The sequence below is a fragment of the Triticum urartu genome, chromosome 1A (genome assembly GCF_056163025.1).
Source record: "Triticum urartu cultivar PI428250 chromosome 1A, HENAU_Tu73, whole genome shotgun sequence".
Classification (NCBI taxonomy): Eukaryota; Viridiplantae; Streptophyta; class Magnoliopsida; order Poales; family Poaceae; genus Triticum; species Triticum urartu.
Window position 1 is genome coordinate 12,412,379 of NC_141873.1, and position 18,797 is coordinate 12,431,175.

The 18,797-nt window shown below is 42.5% G+C and overlaps 1 protein-coding gene and 1 long non-coding RNA gene across 2 annotated transcripts; both read left to right on the plus strand.

Moving 5' to 3' along the window:
- The first annotated feature begins 7,668 nt into the window (after positions 1 to 7,668).
- LOC147988359 (uncharacterized) lies at positions 7,669 to 8,372 on the plus strand. The gene is made up of 3 exons (XR_015613976.1): positions 7,669 to 7,746; positions 7,823 to 8,085; positions 8,155 to 8,372. It is a non-coding gene; the product is annotated as an uncharacterized LOC147988359 (long non-coding RNA).
- Positions 8,373 to 16,576: 8,204 nt separating this feature from the next.
- On the plus strand, positions 16,577 to 17,337 carry LOC125534586 (defensin Tk-AMP-D2). The gene is made up of 2 exons (XM_048697795.2): positions 16,577 to 16,766; positions 16,852 to 17,337. Exons 1-2 carry the CDS (start codon positions 16,697 to 16,699, stop codon positions 17,028 to 17,030), a joined length of 249 nt encoding a protein of 82 aa, XP_048553752.2. The 5' UTR covers positions 16,577 to 16,696; the 3' UTR covers positions 17,031 to 17,337.
- The last annotated feature ends 1,460 nt before the right edge of the window (positions 17,338 to 18,797 follow it).

Here is an 18,797-nt window from a genome sequence, read left to right on the forward strand (position 1 = left end):
TAGTTCTCTTGCACGAGTAGAACACAGTTTGTTGTGGGCGTTGATGTTGTCAACTTTCTTGCCGCTACTAGTCTTATCTTGCTTCAACGGAATTGTGGGATGAAGCGGCCCGGACCAACCTTACACGTATGCTTACGTGAGACCGGTTCCACCGACAAACATGCACAAGTTGCATAAGGTGGCTGGCGGGTGTCTGTCTCTCCTACTTTAGTTGGAGCAGATTCGATGAACAGGGTCCTTGTGAAGGGTAATTAGAAGTTGACAAATCACGTTGTGGCTTTCACGTAGGTAAGAAAACGTTCTTGATTAGAACCCTACTTCAGCCACGTAAAACCTGCAACAACAATTAGAGGACGTCTAACTTGTTTTTGCAGCAAGTGCTTTGTGATATGATATGGCCAAAGTTGTGATGAATGATGAATGATCTATATGTGATGTATGAGATGTTCATGCTATTATACAAGGAATCACAACTTACATGTCGATGAGTATGACGGTGACAGGATGATCATGGAACCCCAAGATGGAGATCAAAGGAGCTATGTGATATTGGCCATATCATGTCACTATTATTATTTGATTGCATGTGATGTTTATCATGTTTTGCATCTTGTTTACTTAGAACGACGGTAGTAAATAAGATGATCCCTTACAACAATTTCAAGAAGTGTTCTCCCCTAACTGTGCACCGTTGCTACAGTTCATCGTTTCGAAGCACCACGTGTTAATCGGGTGTGATAGATCCTTACGTTCACATACAACGGGTGTAAGACAGTTTTACACATGCAAAAACACTTAGGGTTAACTTGACGAGCCTAGCATGTACAGACATGGCCTCAGAACACAGAGACCGAAAGGTCGAACACGAGTCGTATGGAAGATACGATCAACATGAAGATGTTCACCGACGATGACTAGTCCGTCTCACGTGTTAATCGGACACGGCTTAGTCGACTCGGATCGTGTAACACTTAGAAGACTAGAGGGATGTCTAATCTGAGTGGGAGTTCATTAATAATTTGATTAGATGAACTTAATTATCATGAACTTGGTCTAAAACCTTTACAATATGTCTTGTAGATCAAATGGCCAACGTTGTATTCAATTTCAACGCGTTCCTAGAGAAAACCAAGCTGAAAGACGATGGCAGCAACTATACGGACTGGGTCCGGAACCTGAGGATCATCCTCATAGCTGCCAAGAAAGATTATGTCCTACAAGCACCGCTAGGTGATCCACCCGTCCCACAGAACCAAGACGCTATGAACGTTTCGCAGACACGTACTGATGACTACTCCCTCGTTCAGTGCGGCATGCTTTAAAGCTTAGAGCCGGGGCTCCAAAAGCGTTTTGAGAGACATGGAGCATATGAGATGTTCGAAGAGCTAAAAATGGTTTTTCAAGCTCATGCCCGGATCGAGAGATATGAAGTCTCCGATAAATTCTTCAGCTGTAAGATGGAGGAAAATAGTTCTGTCAGTGAGCACATACTCACTATGTCTGGGTTACATAACCGCTTGACTCAGCTGGGAGTTAATCTCCCGGATGACGCGGTCATTGACAGAATCCTCCAGTCGCTTCCACCAAGCTACAAGAGCTTTGTGATGAACTTCAATATGCAGGGGATGGTAAAGACCATTCCTGAAGTATTTGCTATGCTGAAATCAGCAGAGGTAGAAGTCAAGAAGGAACATCAAGTGTTGATGATGAATAAAACCACTAAGTTCAAGAAGGGCAAGGGTAAAAAGAACTTCAAGAAGGACGGCAAGGAAGTTGCTGCGCCCGGCAAGCAAGCTATCGGGAAGAAGTCAAAGAATGGACCCAAGCCTGAGACAGAGTGCTTTTATTGCAAAGGGAAGGGTCACTGGAAGCGGAACTGCCCCAAATACTTAGCGGACAAGAAGGCCGGCAACACCAAAGGTATATTTGATATACATGTAATTGATGTGTACCTTACCAGTACTCGTAGTAACTCCTGGGTATTTGATACCGGTGCCGTTACTCATATTTGTAACTCACAGCAGGAGCTGCGGAATAAACGGAAACTGGCGAAGGACGAGGTGACGATGCGCGTCGGGAATGGTTCCAAGGTCGATGTGATCGCCGTCGGCACGCTACCTCTACATTTACCTACGGGATTAGTTATAAACCTCAATAATTGTTATTTAGTGCCATGTTTGAGCATGAACATTGTATCAGGATCTCGTTTAATACGAGATGGCTACTCATTTAAATCCGAGAATAATGGTTGTTCTATTTATATGAGAGATATGTTTTATGGTCATGCTCCGATGGTTAATGGTTTATTTTTAATGAATCTCGAGCGTATTGCTACACATATTCATAGTGTGAGTACCAAAAGATGTAAAGTTGATAATGATAGTCCCACATACTTGTGGCACTGCCGCCTTGGTCACATAGGTGTCAAACGCATGAAGAAGCTCCATGCAGATGGACTTTTAGAGTCTCTTGATTATGAATCATTTGACACGTGCGAACCATGCCTCATGGTAAAAATGACCAAGACTCCGTTCTCAGGAACAATGGAGCGAGCAACCAACTTATTGGAAATCATACATACTGATGTGTGCGGTCCAATGAGTGTTGAGGCTCGCGGTGGCTATCGTTATGTTCTCACCCTCACTGATGACTTGAGTAGATATGGGTATGTCTACTTAATGAAACACAAGTCTGAAACCTTTGAAAAGTTCAAGGAATTTTAGAGTGAGGTTGAAAATCAACGTGACAGGAAAATCAAGTTTCTACGATCAGATCGTGGAGGAGAATACTTGAGTCACGAATTTGGCACACACTTAAGAAAATGTGGAATAGTTTCACAACTCACGCCACCTGGAACACCTCAGCGTAACGGTGTGTCCGAACGTCGTAATCGCACTCTATTAGATATGGTGCGATCTATGATGTCTCTTACCGATTTACCGCTATCTTTTTGGGGCTATGCTTTAGAGACTGCCGCATTCACTTTAAATAGGGCTCCGTCGAAATCCGTTGAGACGACACCGTATGAATTATGGTTTGGGAAGAAACCTAAGCTGTCGTTTCTAAAAGTTTGGGGATGCGATGCTTATGTCAAGAAACTTCAACCTGAAAAGCTCGAACCCAAGTCGGAAAAATGAGTCTTCATAGGATACCCTAAAGAAACTGCTGGGTATACCTTCTACCTCAGATCCGAAGGCAAGATCTTTGTTGCCAGGAATGGATCCTTTCTAGAGAAAGAGTTTCTCTCGAAAGAAGTAAGTGGGAGGAAAGTAGAACTTGATGAAGTATTGCCTCTTGAACCGGTAAATGGCGCAACTCAAGAAAATGTTCCTGAGGTGCCTGCACCGACTAGAGAGGAAGTTATTCATGATGATCAAGATACTTCTGATCAAGCTCCTACTGAAATTCGAAGGTCCACAAGGACACGTTCCGCACCAGAGTGGTACGGCAACCCTGTCTTGGAAATCATGTTGTTAGACAACGGTGAACCTTCGAACTATGAAGAAGCGATGGCGGGCCCGGATTCCAACAAATGGCTAGAAGCCATGAAATCCGAGATAGGATCCATGTATGAAAACGAAGTATGGACTTTGACTGACTTGCCTGTTGAACGGCGAGCCATAGAAAATAAATGGATCTTTAAGAAGAAGACAGACGCGGATGGTAATGTGACCATCTATAAAGCTCGGCTTGTCGCTAAGGGTTATCGACAAGTTCAAGGAATTGACTACGATGAGACTTTCTCACCGGTAGCGAAGCTAAAGTCCGTCCGAATCATGTTAGCAATTGCCGCATTCTACGATTATGAAATATGGCAAATGGACGTCAAAACGGCATTCCTTAATGGTTTCCTTAAGGAAGAATTGTATATGATGCAGCCGGAAGGTTTTGTCGATCCTAAGAATGCTAACAAGGTGTGCAAGCTCCAACGCTCGATTTATGGGCTGGTGCAAGCATCTCGGAGTTGGAACATTCGCTTTGATGAGATGATCAAAGCGTTTGGGTTTACGCAGACTTATGGAGAAGCCTGCGTTTACAAGAAAGTGAGTGGGAGCTCTATAGCATTTCTCATATTATATGTAGATGACATACTTTTGATGGGAAATGATATAGAACTCTTGGACAGCATCAAGGCCTACTTGAATAAGAGTTTTTCAATGAAGGACCTTGGAGAAGCTGCTTATATATTAGGCATCAAGATCTATAAAGATAGATCAAGACGCCTCATAGGTCTTTCACAAAGCACACACCTTGATAAGATTTTGAAGAAGTTCAAAATGGATCAGTCCAAGAAAGGGTTCTTGCCTGTTTTGCAAGGTGTGAAATTGAGCTCAGCTCAATGCCCGACCACGGCAGAAGATATAGAAGAGATGAGTGTCATCCCCTATGCCTCAGCCATAGGTTCTATTATGTATGCCATGCTGTGTACCAGACCTGATGTAAACCTTGCCGTAAGTTTGGTAGGAAGGTACCAAAGTAATCCCGGCAAGGAACACTGGACAGCAGTCAAGAATATCCTGAAGTACCTGAAAAGGACTAAGGAAATGTTTCTCGTTTATGGAGGTGACGAAGAGCTCGTCGTAAAGGGTTACGTCGACGCTAGCTTCGACACAGATCTGGATGACTCTAAGTCACAAACCGGATACGTGTATATGTTGAATGGTGGAGCAGTGAGCTGGTGCAGCTGCAAACAGAGCGTAGTGGCGGGATCTACATGTGAAGCGGAGTACATGGCAGCCTCGGAGGGAGCACATGAAGCAATATGGGTGAAGGAGTTCATCACCGACCTAGGAGTCATACCCAATGCGTCGGGGCCAATCAAACTCTTTTGTGACAACACTGGAGCTATTGCACTTGCCAAGGAGCCCAGGTTTCACAAGAAGACAAGGCACATCAAGCGTCGCTTCAACTCCATTCGTGAAAATGTTCAAGATGGAGACATAGAGATTTGTAAAGTACATACGGACCTGAATATAGCAGATCCGTTGAATAAACCTCTCCCTAGGGCAAAACATGATCAACACCAGAATTCCATGGGTGTTCGATTCATCACAATGTAACTAGATTATTGACTCTAGTGCAAGTGGGAGACTGTTGGAAATATGCCCTAGAGGCAATAATAAAAGTATTATTATTATATTTCTTTGATCATGATAATTGTCTTTATTCATGCTATAACTGTATTATCCGGAAATCGTAATACATGTGTGAATACATAGACCATAATATGTCCCTAGTAAGCCTCTAGTTGACTAGCTCGTTGATCAACAGATAGTCATGGTTTCCTGGCTATGGACATTGGATGTCATTGATAACAGGATCACATCATTAGGAGAATGATGTGATGGACAAGACCTAATCCTAAGCATAGCACAAGATCGTGTAGTTCGTTTGCTAGAGCTTTTCCAATGTCAAGTATCTTTTCCTTTGACCATGAGATCGTGTAACTCCCGGATACCGTAAGAGTGCTTTGGGTGTATCAAACGTCACAACGTAACTAGGTGACTATAAAGGTGCACTACAGGTATTTCCGAAAGTGTCTGTTGGGTTGACACGGATCGAGACTGGGATTTGTCACTCCATATAACGGAGAGGTATCACTGGGCCCACTCGGTAATGCATCATCATTATGAGCTCAAAGTGACCAAGTGGTTGATCACGGGATCATGCACTACGGTACGAGAAAAGTGACTTGCCGGTAACGAGACTGGACAAGGTATTGGGATACCAACGATCGAGTCTCGGGCAAGTAACATACCGATTGACAAAGGGAATTGTATACGGGGTTGATTAAATCCTCGACATCATGGTTCATCCGATGAGATCATCGTGGATCATGTGGGAGCCAACATAGGTATCCAGATCCCGCTGTTGGTTATTGACCGGAGAATCGTCCCGGTCATGTCTTCATGTCTCCCGAACCCGTAGGGTCTACACACTTAAGGTTCGGTAACGCTAGGGTTGTGAAGATATGTATATGCAGTAACCCGAATGTTGTTCGGAGTCCCGGATGAGATCCGGGACGTCACGAGGAGTTCCGGAATGGTCCGGAGGTAAAGAATTATATATAGGAAGTGCTGTTTCGGCCATCGGGACAAGTTTCGGGGTTATCGGTATTGTACCGGGACCACCGGAAGGGTCCCGGCAGTCCACCGGGTGGGTCCACCTGTCCCGGGGGGGCACATGGGCTATAGGGGGTGCGCCTTGGCCTGCATGGGCCAAGGGCACCAGCCCCAAAAGCCCATGCGCCTAGGTTTCCACAAAAGGGAAGAGTCCCAATGGTGGAAGGCACCTCTAGGTGCCTTGGGGGGAGGGAAACCTCCCCTTGGCTGCCGCACCTAGGAGATTGGATCTCCTAGGCTGGCGCACCACCCCCCTTGGCCCTCCTATATATAGTGGGGGAGAGGAGGGACTTGATACACCAGCCCCTGGCGCCTCCCTCTCTCCCCGTTACGTCTCTCTCTTGTAGTATAGGCGAAGCCCTGCTACTGTGACGCCCTGCATCCACCACCACGCCGTCGTGCTGCTGGATCTTCATCAACCTCTCCCCCCCCCCTTGCTGGATCAAGAAAGGAGGAGACGTCATCTGTTCCGTACGTGTGTTGAACGCGGAGGCACCGTCCGTTCGGTGCTAGGATCTCCGGTGATTTGAATCACGTCGTGTTCGACTACATCATCCCCGTTCTTTGAACGCTTCCGCTCGCGATCTACAAAGGTATGTAGATGCATCCGATCACTCGTTGCTAGATGAATTCCTAGATGGATCTTGGTGAAACGAGTAGGAAAATTTTTGTTTTCTGCAACGTTCCCCAACAGCAGTTATAATCATCGCAAGATCGTACAGAATCACCCACTAAACTCAGGACTACAGACCTGCATTAGAAGCAACTGGGATCGGGAGAACCAACTAACTTCAACTAACAATCACGATTTGCAAAAGTGGGAACTGAGAGAATTATGTCTCAATTAAGCTTTGCAAATCATCAACAAAATCCCAATTTGATGCTACTTTCATAGAGGAACTAAAGAGAAAGCATGCTTGGTTACTAGCAACAACATTCCATAGAAGACGATCCACAACAAAACAAACTCTTTGATTCAGATTTGTTGCTCCCATCCTCTTTCCGCACCTCCTTCTCCTTCGGGAAGTCTGAACCATTAAGGGCCGAATCATCAATACAACCACCAACTAAGCAGATGATTTCTCATATTACATTCTTGAAAGGAACCATTCTAATAGAAAACACACTCTCTAAAGAATAAACACGACACTCATTTTTGTTCCATTGGTATCTAGCAGTCGTCAATGCCAAAAAAGTGAGATTCAAGTATTTTGAACTCACTTGGTTCTCGGGTCAAACGCAATGACCTTGCTATTACGGTAACTATCTATTATTTTTATTCATCTTAACATATGTTTTTGTTTGCCTTGATCCCTACTATTTCTTATATATAAAATAGTTACTACGACTCGAGAAGTGTCTGAAACTTGTAGAGCATAAACCGGATTTTATCAGAGGTCATAAGTGGCCCGATCTGAATGTTACAAAATGGACGGTTGTAGAGCAGTTTCATGAGGCAATACAAATGGATGGGTAAGCACTTGTTACAATGGTTTGTTTATTTGATTCATCTGTGTGGTATTCTAAAGCATTATTTTATAATATTATAGCGTATCATGTGGACTGTTTATGCTAAATTATATGGAATTGGACATCACATGCACTGTCAGACCAATTCACCCAGGTATTTCGTTTTTATACATTATCTCGTTATTTCATCTCAAAATAATATATAAATTGTTTTTATATATATCTTGTAGGAGGATATGAAACATTTTTGACAAAAATTAGTTGTCATTTTGCTCGATTCAGAGCTGAATAAGCTAAAAGGAGGTCCCATATACCATCAACCCGATGATCAAGAAACTTTAGCTAATTCTGATCTCGAGATACCGAACAATCCATCTGACGTAGTCAAAGACAAACGTCCTGCACCAATCACTATCATACCCACGGACCAATGTGAATTACTTGCCGGCCTCTGCAACTACAACATGTCGATCGATGATGCCGGTTGTTTGGAGTAAGTATCAGGTATCAATATTTAATGTGAGGTTGTATATTATTGTTCTTCTTACCATCGAATTTATAGGAAGGTATGGGTCCGGAGCTCGACACCCGATCCAATGGACTTAAGTCTTAAGAAACTTCAGTGCATACTTAACATAGAGCAGCCCATGGACAATGATTGCTTCAACACAGCCGTGCGTATGCTGGCATGTGACGAGGGAGTATTGTTCACAGACCCTCCTGTGCACTACATGGATCTACGATTTTGTGTAAGTTATCGTAACTCTTCATTCTATGTGTCATTAGCATCAACATGTTCAAGCAATATTTCTTTTTTACTTAGTCCATGATGCTACTCAACACGAGGTCAGAAGTTTTGCGAGAAGGAAACTATCCAGACGTTGGCAACATTATTTGATAGCTGGCCTGAGATGGACAACGACATCTCATCGTGCAACAAGGTAAGTAAAGTATTTTGTCCATTGTTATCATGGTTTATTGTTGTTTCTAATAGCTCCACTTGTAGATTTATCTTCCCTATGCATCCATCGGCCGATACATCTTGTACGTCATCGAGAAAGAGGCACGTCGTCTATATATTCTGGATCCTATTCAAACATCACAATCGTTAGAGGAAAAAGAATTGAGGCATGCACTGGAATTAAAAAAATTTGCAAGGGATTTCAAAGAAGCACTCGAAATAAAGCTGCCTGGTTGGAATTATGATATATCTAAATGACAACGTTTATTTCCGTTCGGTGTTCCAACGAGTATAGACGAATCATGAATTCATAACAAAAATATTTACTTTTGTTATCACTATATTCTATATATTATTAATCTAAAGTTTTGCAGGAATGTGTCTGGCTATTTTGTTTTTCATTTTATGCTCTTGTGGAACGGTAAAGAATTGGTCAAGCCGATTTGCACGGTGAGTATTGTCAGTTACATGTTTTAAGACCTTCGGCGTGAAATTTTCATACTAATGACATGTATTGTTTATGCAGGATGGGTATGAATTAAAGAAGCAGTTTTTATTACACTTGCTAAAACATCGTGGGAATGAAGCTAAAGGAAACTTTTCTGATATTGTGAAAGAATTACTTAAGCGCATCATCTAGATATTAATAATTTTGTAATAGATGTTTAGTTGGAACATCACTCGGTTTGTTACATGGACATGTCGTTAATTTTTCTTCATGTTATCAATTTACATTGCAAAAATGAACTTTAGTTATTAAATAATTGTATTTGTGTTTTATTGTTTGTACGTGTGGAATTTAACATGTAACTCTTGTAAACTATTTCAAGAGCCCGTGACAACGCACGCGCACTCTACTAGTATCTCCAACGGATGACTCGACCAGCACCCACTAGGCCACTACTCAACTACATGCACGTAGCTAACAACCTGGACGTGGCCCGGCTTTGTAGCCCTCGGCTACCCACGCATGCAGCGCCCGACGCGGCCTTCGCCACAGCCACGGACAGGCATGCGCACGAATACATGTCACGGATTCGACGTGGACGTGCTCACGCCGGTCACCAACCTAGGGCATGGCTTATTCGCGCCAACAATATAATCCCGGGTCTGCGGGATCCTTTGTGGCTGCCGGATCTGCTGCTCCCATATATCCCATGTGCACCCGTCTTCGTGAAAATATGCAGCTTGTGAAGGGGCGCACTGACGGGATCAAGACATATATACTTTCCATTCGTGAGCCTGTCGATCATACTGAAGTAGCTCAACATCCCAAGTGGAAGTGTGCCATGCAAACTGAATTTGATGTGCTCCGAGTCAATGGCACTTGGGAGCTTGTACCTCCTCCACCTAGCATTAACATTCGTGAGCCTGTCGATCCCAAAATATTATAAAATATGGAACATTTTATAAAATGTAATTTTATATAAAACCTTGATTTTTTAAGAAGCAAAAGATTTTTTTAGAAAATGAGAACATTTTCTGAATATTGAGAAAATTTAGAAACAGGGATTTTTCAAAAGAGGAACCGAATTTTGGAAGCTGACAATTCTTTGTATATTTGTACAAAAATTGAAATTCTCAATATTTTGTAAATTTTTAGTTAACGGAAAATTTTAAAATAAAGAAGGAAAAAAGGAAAAATAAATATAAAAGAGAAAGAAAAGTATCAGAAAAAGAAAAATAGTAATATAACAACAAAAAATTTGCAAATGGGCTGGCCCAGTCTTAGGTGCCCCGTTGGAAGCTTCAAGTATTTATTGCTCCATGCAACAAAAAAGGTATTCCCAGCTACGTGGGCAATAATAAGTGGGCTGGCTTCATTGGGCCTGAGTGCGCGCAAATTCTGGACAGACAGTTTTTCTTTTCTAGCGGATAGACGCACAAAAATTTAGTACCACCTCGGATAGAAAACCAATATTTTCGACGGTGAACGGATGAAAAAATTGGAGAAACACACCTTGCTTTATTAGTATTAGTAGGGGTATATAGAAAAATTGAGGGGTGTCACTATCTTTAGGTTAGTATATGCCAATGAAATTATTGTTACCAGCTCCTCGCCATCTGCCATAACCCAATTGTTTCCTGGTATTCACTCTTCAGGACTCATTTGCCATCAAATATCTCGTCCCTCTTGATTATTTCTTGGGTGTGCAGGTCACTTCGTTGCCGAGGGTAACTGCCCTATCTCAGCAGATATTGAAAAGGCTCGACCACGCACCCATGTCTGCTAGTGAGAAGTTCAGAAGGCCATGGATTCCCCAATCTCTTCAGCTGATTACACCAAGTACAAAAGCTTGGTTGGTGCTTTTAAGTATTTGACCATCACACGGACTAACACTTCCTTTGCGGCAAAACCAAGTCTGTCAGTTACTTCATCCACCTGCCCACAAGTGGTCACTTCTGTACAGTCAATCGTATATTGTGGTACTTGAATCATAAATATGACATGGGACTATCCATATGCAAGTCTCCATCCATGCTGCTTAACTGCTTCCCGGACGCAGAATGGGTAACCAGCGGGTTTGCACTTTTCCTTGACTCTAATTTGATCTCATGGAGCTCAAGGAAACCCACAATCATGTCTTGATCGTGCATAGAATCAGTCGCAAGCCAATTGTACAGAAGTAATCTGGATACAGTCCGTTCTTAGCCAATTGGGTGTACTTCTGCCCCATCCACCTATTTCATTATGTGACAACCTTGGAGACACCTAGCTATCTGCAAATTTGATGTTCTACGCAAAAAATGAAGCATAAAGAAGTGAATTTTCATTTTGTGAGAGAAAGGGTTGCCGCGAAAGCCTGAGATAACATGGGACCTATATCTCACTTATAGCGAGACGTAGGTCCGCCTCGCTTCTGGCGCTCGGGGCACACTCACATTAGTGGGATGGCCCATGAAAGCGATTTTAGGCGGGTTCTAAACACCGGTTCAGACCAGTTTTGAAACAGTCCAAGCAGGGTTTTTTTCTTCTTTTTTCCGGTTTGTCGTGTTTCTTAATTGGTTTACCCAGTTTTCTTCAGTTTATTTTTTTCTCTTACTTTTTCTTTTCAGTATTTTTTCTTTTTCTTTTTTCCTTTCTCTTTTTTTTCAAATAGATATCTACTTTTTAATACAAGTTGTACATTTTTAATATACACCTGAAACATTATTTTGACACACGTTGAAGATTTTTTGAACCATGACAACTTTTTTAAAATCCATGTTAAAAAATTCGAACACGCGTAGAATTCTTTTTGAATGTACGAAACATATGTTTTAAATTACATGAACATTTTTTATGTTTTATTAACATTTTTTTGTAAAATCCACCAACATATTTTGAAATCCATAAACATTTTTTGAAAATTGCACAATCATTTTTCTAATGGTACAAAATACTTTTGTTAAAATTACATGTATATATGTTTATATTTTACAAACAATCTTAAATTTCATGAACATTTCTTGAATGGTAAAAGCATTTGTGCAAAATTGCATGAACATTTTTTACATTGTATTGAAACTTTTCAAAAGTATCGAGAAATATTTTGGAACCAAATGAAAATTTTCTAAATGTCATGAACACTTTTTATATTTAAAAGTTGTGAGAACAGTTTTTACACTTCAGGAAATCATACATACCTAAGAGATTCATCGCCCTATCTTATTTATCTTGACATGCAACCTATCCATATCATCAAATAGGTCCAGCATGCAGTCTGCCACAAATAACATTAACTACCTTTTTTCGTGCACTCTCAAGCAGCCACGTCATTCTAGGTTTCTTTTGGTACATGTATATGTCTTGACGTTATTTGATCCAGTCTAGATGTCCAAGACGACTTCGTGTCCAACCATTTGGTTAGAATGCACGCGTTGTTAATGTGATCGTCTGATTCCAAAAGCCGAAACGAACGCCTTTTCTCATTCCATTATCTTTGAGCATCCTATCCATGTCTCTTTTGCTCCCCATAGGCCACATAATTCCTCAGTTCTCTATCTTTGTTGTCCATGCCATGCTACCATCCAGATTAGTTGTAGATTTGGTTGTTGCATGTGGCTGGCTCCTTTTGGCATTTCCATGTGTTGCTCACTCACTATGCCCAGGTCTTTACGACGCTCATTGCCCTCAATAGCGCCAGAGCGAATGACTGGCCGGCCGACCATCCTACCTTTTCTACATCTGGTCCACAACATACAGAGATACAACATCACAAAAGTGTGTATGCTTTATCCCCTGTCATTCATCTTTGTATGTTGTTGACTACAAAATACAATCAAACCGTGTGATTGGATTTCTTTTCACGACCAAATCAGTTTTTTATGGATTATAAAAAGAAAACCAAGTCATTTGAACTATTTTGGTTGTAGGGTTCTGTCACATTTTCCCAAGGTTTATGTATCCTATGTTATTGAAAAAATGACCCAAAGCAATTTAAAGGTATGCTTTCTAAAGTCTTCTTTCCCATTCGTGAAATTTGACAGTAAGATCTTTTGTGGTCATTGTTTATGTTAATACTAAATTTGACTTTCATACCAGATGGACACAATGTGACTAATTCATGACTAGAGACTACAGTTTGGCTGATGGCATGTATACAGTAAAATTTATGTGTTGATAATAGCACAAGCTATAAACTATAAAACTCTATCTATGTGCTCTTTGTTTGTGCATACTATTATATATTATTTCATGAGGAACTACATGACTATTATGTAAAATTTTGATTTTGTATTTAGTTTACATTTTTATCCTTGAATTTCCACAGCAACGTGCAAGGATTTGTGTAGTTTTTTAAATGCATGATGATTTTTTAAAAATTAAGTAAAATATATTTTCATTTCAGTAATATAAATAAAAATAAGAAAAGGAAAAACCAGCATTGTCTTTAGGCGAGCGGCTGTTTCGTCTCCCAACAGACGAGACAAAGCTCTACCCCTGAGATAAGTCCAGGAGAGCACAGCCCAATGTCCTGTCTCGGGCCAGATCACGATAAATGAGAACGGTTTCAGCGCCATAGTGTTCACATGGGTTTCTACAATTTTTCTCTTTCGTCTCTATAGTAATCTTCGGTTTTATGCATTGCGTTTTTACTTTTTATAATAACGAATATTTTAATAATAAAATTTAGAAAATAATTGCATGATTTTTAAAATTTTGAATTTTTTATAAGTGGATGAGCAATTTTTCTGCAAAATAGAAAACATTTATTTAGATAAGTTATTATTTTAAATGTTTAGCATGTGTTTAAAAAAAATTCAACATGAACTTAAAATATTGGACCCCACTGCCACGGGAGGGTAGAGTTCTTTTTCATAAGCACGTATGACTATATTCGGAATACATGCCTACATTATATTGATGAATTGGAGCTAGTTCTGTGTCACCCTATGTTATAACTGTTGCATGAATAATCGCATCCGGCATAATTCTCCATCACCGATTCTTAGGTGTTCGAAGTTCAACGCTTGCCACTGGCTCGCATCCTTAGGGTGACTCAGCATCTTGTCTTTTTTATTTATCTCCGGATCATTTCCGTCATCTTCTTGCTTCTTCTCCTCCCTATCCGCATGCCAACGCAGGAGCTTTGCTAGCTTAGGATCCGCGAAATACCGCTGCAGACGAGGAGTGATCGAAAAGTACCACACCACTTTTCGAGGAGCTTTCTTCCTCTTCTTGTATCGAGTGACGCCGCACATCGAACATATGGTAGACTCCATGTGCTCGTCCCGATAAATGATGCAATTGTTCATGCACACATGGTATTTCACGTGCGGTAAATCCAGAGGACACACGATTTTCTTCGCCTCCTCGAAACTGGTCGGGCACTTGTTCCCCTTGGGAAGACGTTCGTGCCAGAATGACCGGTATCTGCAAACACAAACATATGCAACACCACAAACATACGTAGACCTAGGCCATAAAAAGTGTGTACGTTGTTGGAGAGAGAAAAAAAGTAGATCTAGAACATAAAGAAAGCTTTCCCCTTACTTACCTATCAAAAAAAAAAGGAAATTTAACCACTTAATTTGGGTGAATCTATGGTGCAAATGAGGTGAGGAGGAGGAGGCAGCCAAGATCAAGCTTGGTAGAGGTGGAAAGAATGAAGTGGGGAAAGTGAGTGTGGTAGGTGGCTGTCAAAAATATCTAGCTGCTCCCAGGTTACTAATGACGCACCACCTAAGAATGCGCCATTAGTAACCAGGGTTACTAATGGCGCTATCCCCTGGTGCGCCACTGCTAACAAAATTTTTTATCTTTTCTTTAAAACTAGTAATGGCGCACCACACACCAGGTGCGTCATTAGTAATGTGGTCAATAATGGCGTACCTATATCTGGTGCGCCACTGCGATATAGCAGTGGCGCACCACATACATGGTGCGCCATTAATGTCCATATTAGCTATAGCCGTTTTTCTAGTAGTGACGAATTTTCCACCCCGTGGGATTGTCCCCATTAAACTCCGGGCATTCAACCCTAGTAGTGCCCGATCTACCACCAGAGAACCCACTGGTGTTGCCCTGTTCATATGGATTTGGAATAGGAACGGAGGGAAAGGGTGTCCGGAAAGTACCATTGGTCGGGACCGGCGCTTTGAGGATTGGTTCCCCAAGTGGCAGGGCCTGAGTTGGTGTTGCATAGCAGCGGCCAAACTGCCTGTGGTCGTCACCACCTGCGCCAGAGTCGGGCAACGACGCGTCCGCCATCGTCGAGGATGAGGGACCCAGCGCCTTCCCTGATGCATTCGCACTAAGCACGATCTTGGCGAGCTGCGCGCGAATGTCCCCGAGATCGTCTTGGAGACGCCCGACGGCCGCATCCACCCCGGGACACCAGGCCAACAGGTCGTTGACCACCGGCTCGAGAGATTGCAGCAGCGGCTCCATCTGCGACACCGCGGGCTCAATCTCGTCGAGGGAGGGTTGGATCCCGAGCAGCGCCTGCGCGATGCTGCTCCTCTCCTTGGCAGCCTCCTCCATCTGCTTCTGGAAGTCCAGATCCGCCATGATCTGCTTGAGATTGCGAGTCTTCTTCTTCTCCAGATCGGCTGCGGCGGAAGGAACATTTTTGGGTGGGAATTTGAGGCTCTAAATACCAGATGATATGGTCCTGGGTAGTAATCTCTCGATCTATCTCTCAATTACCAAACTCGGAGTACAAATTGGTAGCTAGGTTGAATCAGCAAGAAAGGGGATCAGGATTTAGAGCCGGGGGTGGGAGGAAGGATACATCGCCCAACGGCGCCACCAGTGATCTGATCCAACGATACCCTAACTCACGCCCACTCCTGGTATATATGGTTCACTTGCTCCAGGTCGGTCCAATGAAACGCGAGCTGGGCCTCCTCTCCCGCCTGGGCCTGGGCTGGGCTGTAGCGGAGCCGACCTTGGGGTCCGCCAATGTAGTTCCCGTGACAAGGGAGTAGCTTGTCTTAAATTTGTCTAAGATACATATGTACTCTAAACACATTTTAATGTTAGATACATCCATACCTAGATAAATGTAAGACAAATCTTTTTAGGACTGAGGTAATATTAGCGAATATCACTTAGATGGTTTGGAGCGGATCATATGGATTGCCTATGTACAACTGTTGCAGCCGATCATGCACGTACTACTGATTCGGAGCGAGTGCGATCCGCCCATGGCCACAGCTGAGGGGGTGGCTATCTGCTTGTCGTTAGCATGGTCCCAACGGGTCTGCTGGCTCCGGGCTCTCATGTCTCATCGCAAGAAGTGACTAGGCGGGTAAAATAAGTAAAGTTGGCAGAAAGCAATGAATCCAGCGGTCAGCGTGGCAGGGAAAAGCATCGGCATTCACTGCTGTGCCGACGAGCTCCACTCACTCAGCCGTAGCCCGGCCGGCCTGAGCAAGCACATGTCGGCATCGAGTGAATTATTGGAGACACCTGCTGCCATGGCAACGTGGAATTGATATCTCCCGCCCACCACCACTAATATCTACCGTACCCCTCTCTCGCTCTCTCTCTCTCTCTCTCTCTCTCTGGCTATATAAACCCCTGCCTCTTCTTGTGTCTGCACCACCTTCGCATTGCTAGCCCCACGTAGACGCAGCAGCAGCAGCAGCAGCAGCGAGCTCTGTCGGTTCTCTATCTAGCATCTCCGGTGTGAAGCGAGCAAGCAGAGAGAGAGAGATGGCGTCCACTCGTCGCATGTCTGCCGCGCCGGCCGTCCTCCTTCTCCTCCTCCTTCTCGTCGCCACAGGTACGCCCGCCCATCCATGGTTCCTGACTCCTGACCATCTGTGCTCAGCGATACTTAATAATTACTTGCTGTGGTTGCATTGCAGAGATGGGGACGATGAAGACGGCGGAGGCCCGGACGTGCCTGTCGCAGAGCCACAAGTTCAAGGGCACCTGCCTCAGCAACAGCAACTGCGCCGCCGTGTGCCGCACCGAGAACTTCCCCGACGGCGAGTGCAACACGCACCTCGTCGAGCGCAAGTGCTACTGCAAGCGGACCTGCTAAGCAACACCAGTCCGCGCGACGTCCTCCGATGGATGCTTGCTACTGGGCTAGAGCATCCATGCCGTCCCTTAGATCTGTTCGTCCCTACTCCGTCTATTTCCGTTTCCTTTACGTTGCTCCTAGGGATGACTGAAAATAAAGTAGCTACCTGCACCCTCGGCATTGGCTGTTCGTCTGCATGTATGCTGTTTAAGTGTTCGTGTCTTTAGTTTGTGCTGTTGATGTAATAACGATGCCACTGACAATTTGGCTTCTATGTCTTGTGTTGGAACTTTGAATCAGCAGGTTTCTTGGCTTGTCTGTTAAACGGAGCGAACACTTTTTTTCTGTTTCTTTTTTTTTCTGCGAGAGAAACAGAGCAAAAAAAATTCATGTAGCGAAACGAATTTCCCAAGCTTCTCAACTATTTTAACTTGATGTGCATGAATGGCTCTGTTTTTTAACATACAAGTTAAAAAAATTCAAATACATGTATGGACATTTTTCAAATACACATAGAGTTTCGTTTAATGGTAAGTTTTTTTACACTATATAAACATTTTTTCAAATAAATGTTCGAATTGTTTTTTAAATACACGTTGAACATAATTTTCAAGTACATGTCAAAGAATTCGAAGACACATTGGATTTTTTTCTAATGGTACCAAATATTTTTTGTAAAGATTGTTTGCACCGTATAATCATTTTTTATAAAGTTTATCTAACATATTTTTGGAATCATGAGAACATTTTTTCTAATGTCACAAAACATTTTTTTGAATTTTACAAAACAATGTTTTTAAATTACATTGTATAAATATTCTGTAAAAAATTCATGAACATTCTTTGAACAGCTGAAAAAAAAATTGAGTCGCGGACAATGTTTCTCTGAATAGTACCAATATTTATGATGTTCACCGTTGATGTTGCACAGGCCCAGACTATGCATAACTCTTCTTAGACAGAGAAATGTTGCAGATGCACCACTATAATTATATTTATGACAAGTGGAAAATCTACAGGAAAGAAGAAATTAAATGCATATTAACACTAAAACCATTTATGGGCCACCCAGTAATGCGGCCCAGTCATGCTTTTGGTTTTTAGATTTTTTAATTCTAAATAATATATTAATATTCCTCTTTAGCTTTATTCATATTCTGTGAAAGGTATCTTTCAGAAACCAGTGGGGACTTTTTGTGGAAGTACTGTATATTTTGTAATGTTAAGCAGATTAGAGAAGTCCCCACAAATAATCATCATAAACCCTAATTTCAAGGATTTCTTTTCATGTTTCTTAATCAAGAAAGGCTCCTTCGTTGCAAACAAAGAAAATGTTCTCCCTGTCCTCTTTGTTTCCTTTGGTGTTTAGGTACAACGCAACCCAAATACTAATCCTAGCTAGCAGTTTTCTTTAAGAAAATAAAAGGGTTATGTTTGGATATTTGGCTTGACCATCCACATAAATATCCTCTTCATTTGACTTGCACGATCATTGAAAATGTTTAACATATTGGCGGAGCTTGAAACAAAATGTTGCGCAGGCGAGGTTGAAGGAAATTGCTATAGGTGTATAGAGAACGCTTGTGGTCTGCGCGCACAAAACAGTCGGCCCTGACTTACTTCTGCCACCGCACTTGTGAGCTTCTTCATCCCTAAAAAAGAAAAAAACTTGTGAGCTCGTCCGTTCATTAGGCTTTTCTGTTTGAAGCGTGTGTCACTGCTCACACAGGTTGCACGGGTGGGCTTACTATGCAGAACGTCCTGGATAGTCCAATCAAGCACATC

Coding starts and splice junctions, on each gene's coding strand:
- LOC125534586 (XM_048697795.2), top strand. CDS start 16,697: ATGGCGTCCACTCGTCGCATGTCTGCCGCGCCGGCCGTCCTCCTTCTC. Junction 16,767..16,851: donor CCTCCTTCTCGTCGCCACAG/GTACGCCCGCCC, acceptor GTTGCATTGCAG/AGATGGGGACGATGAAGACG.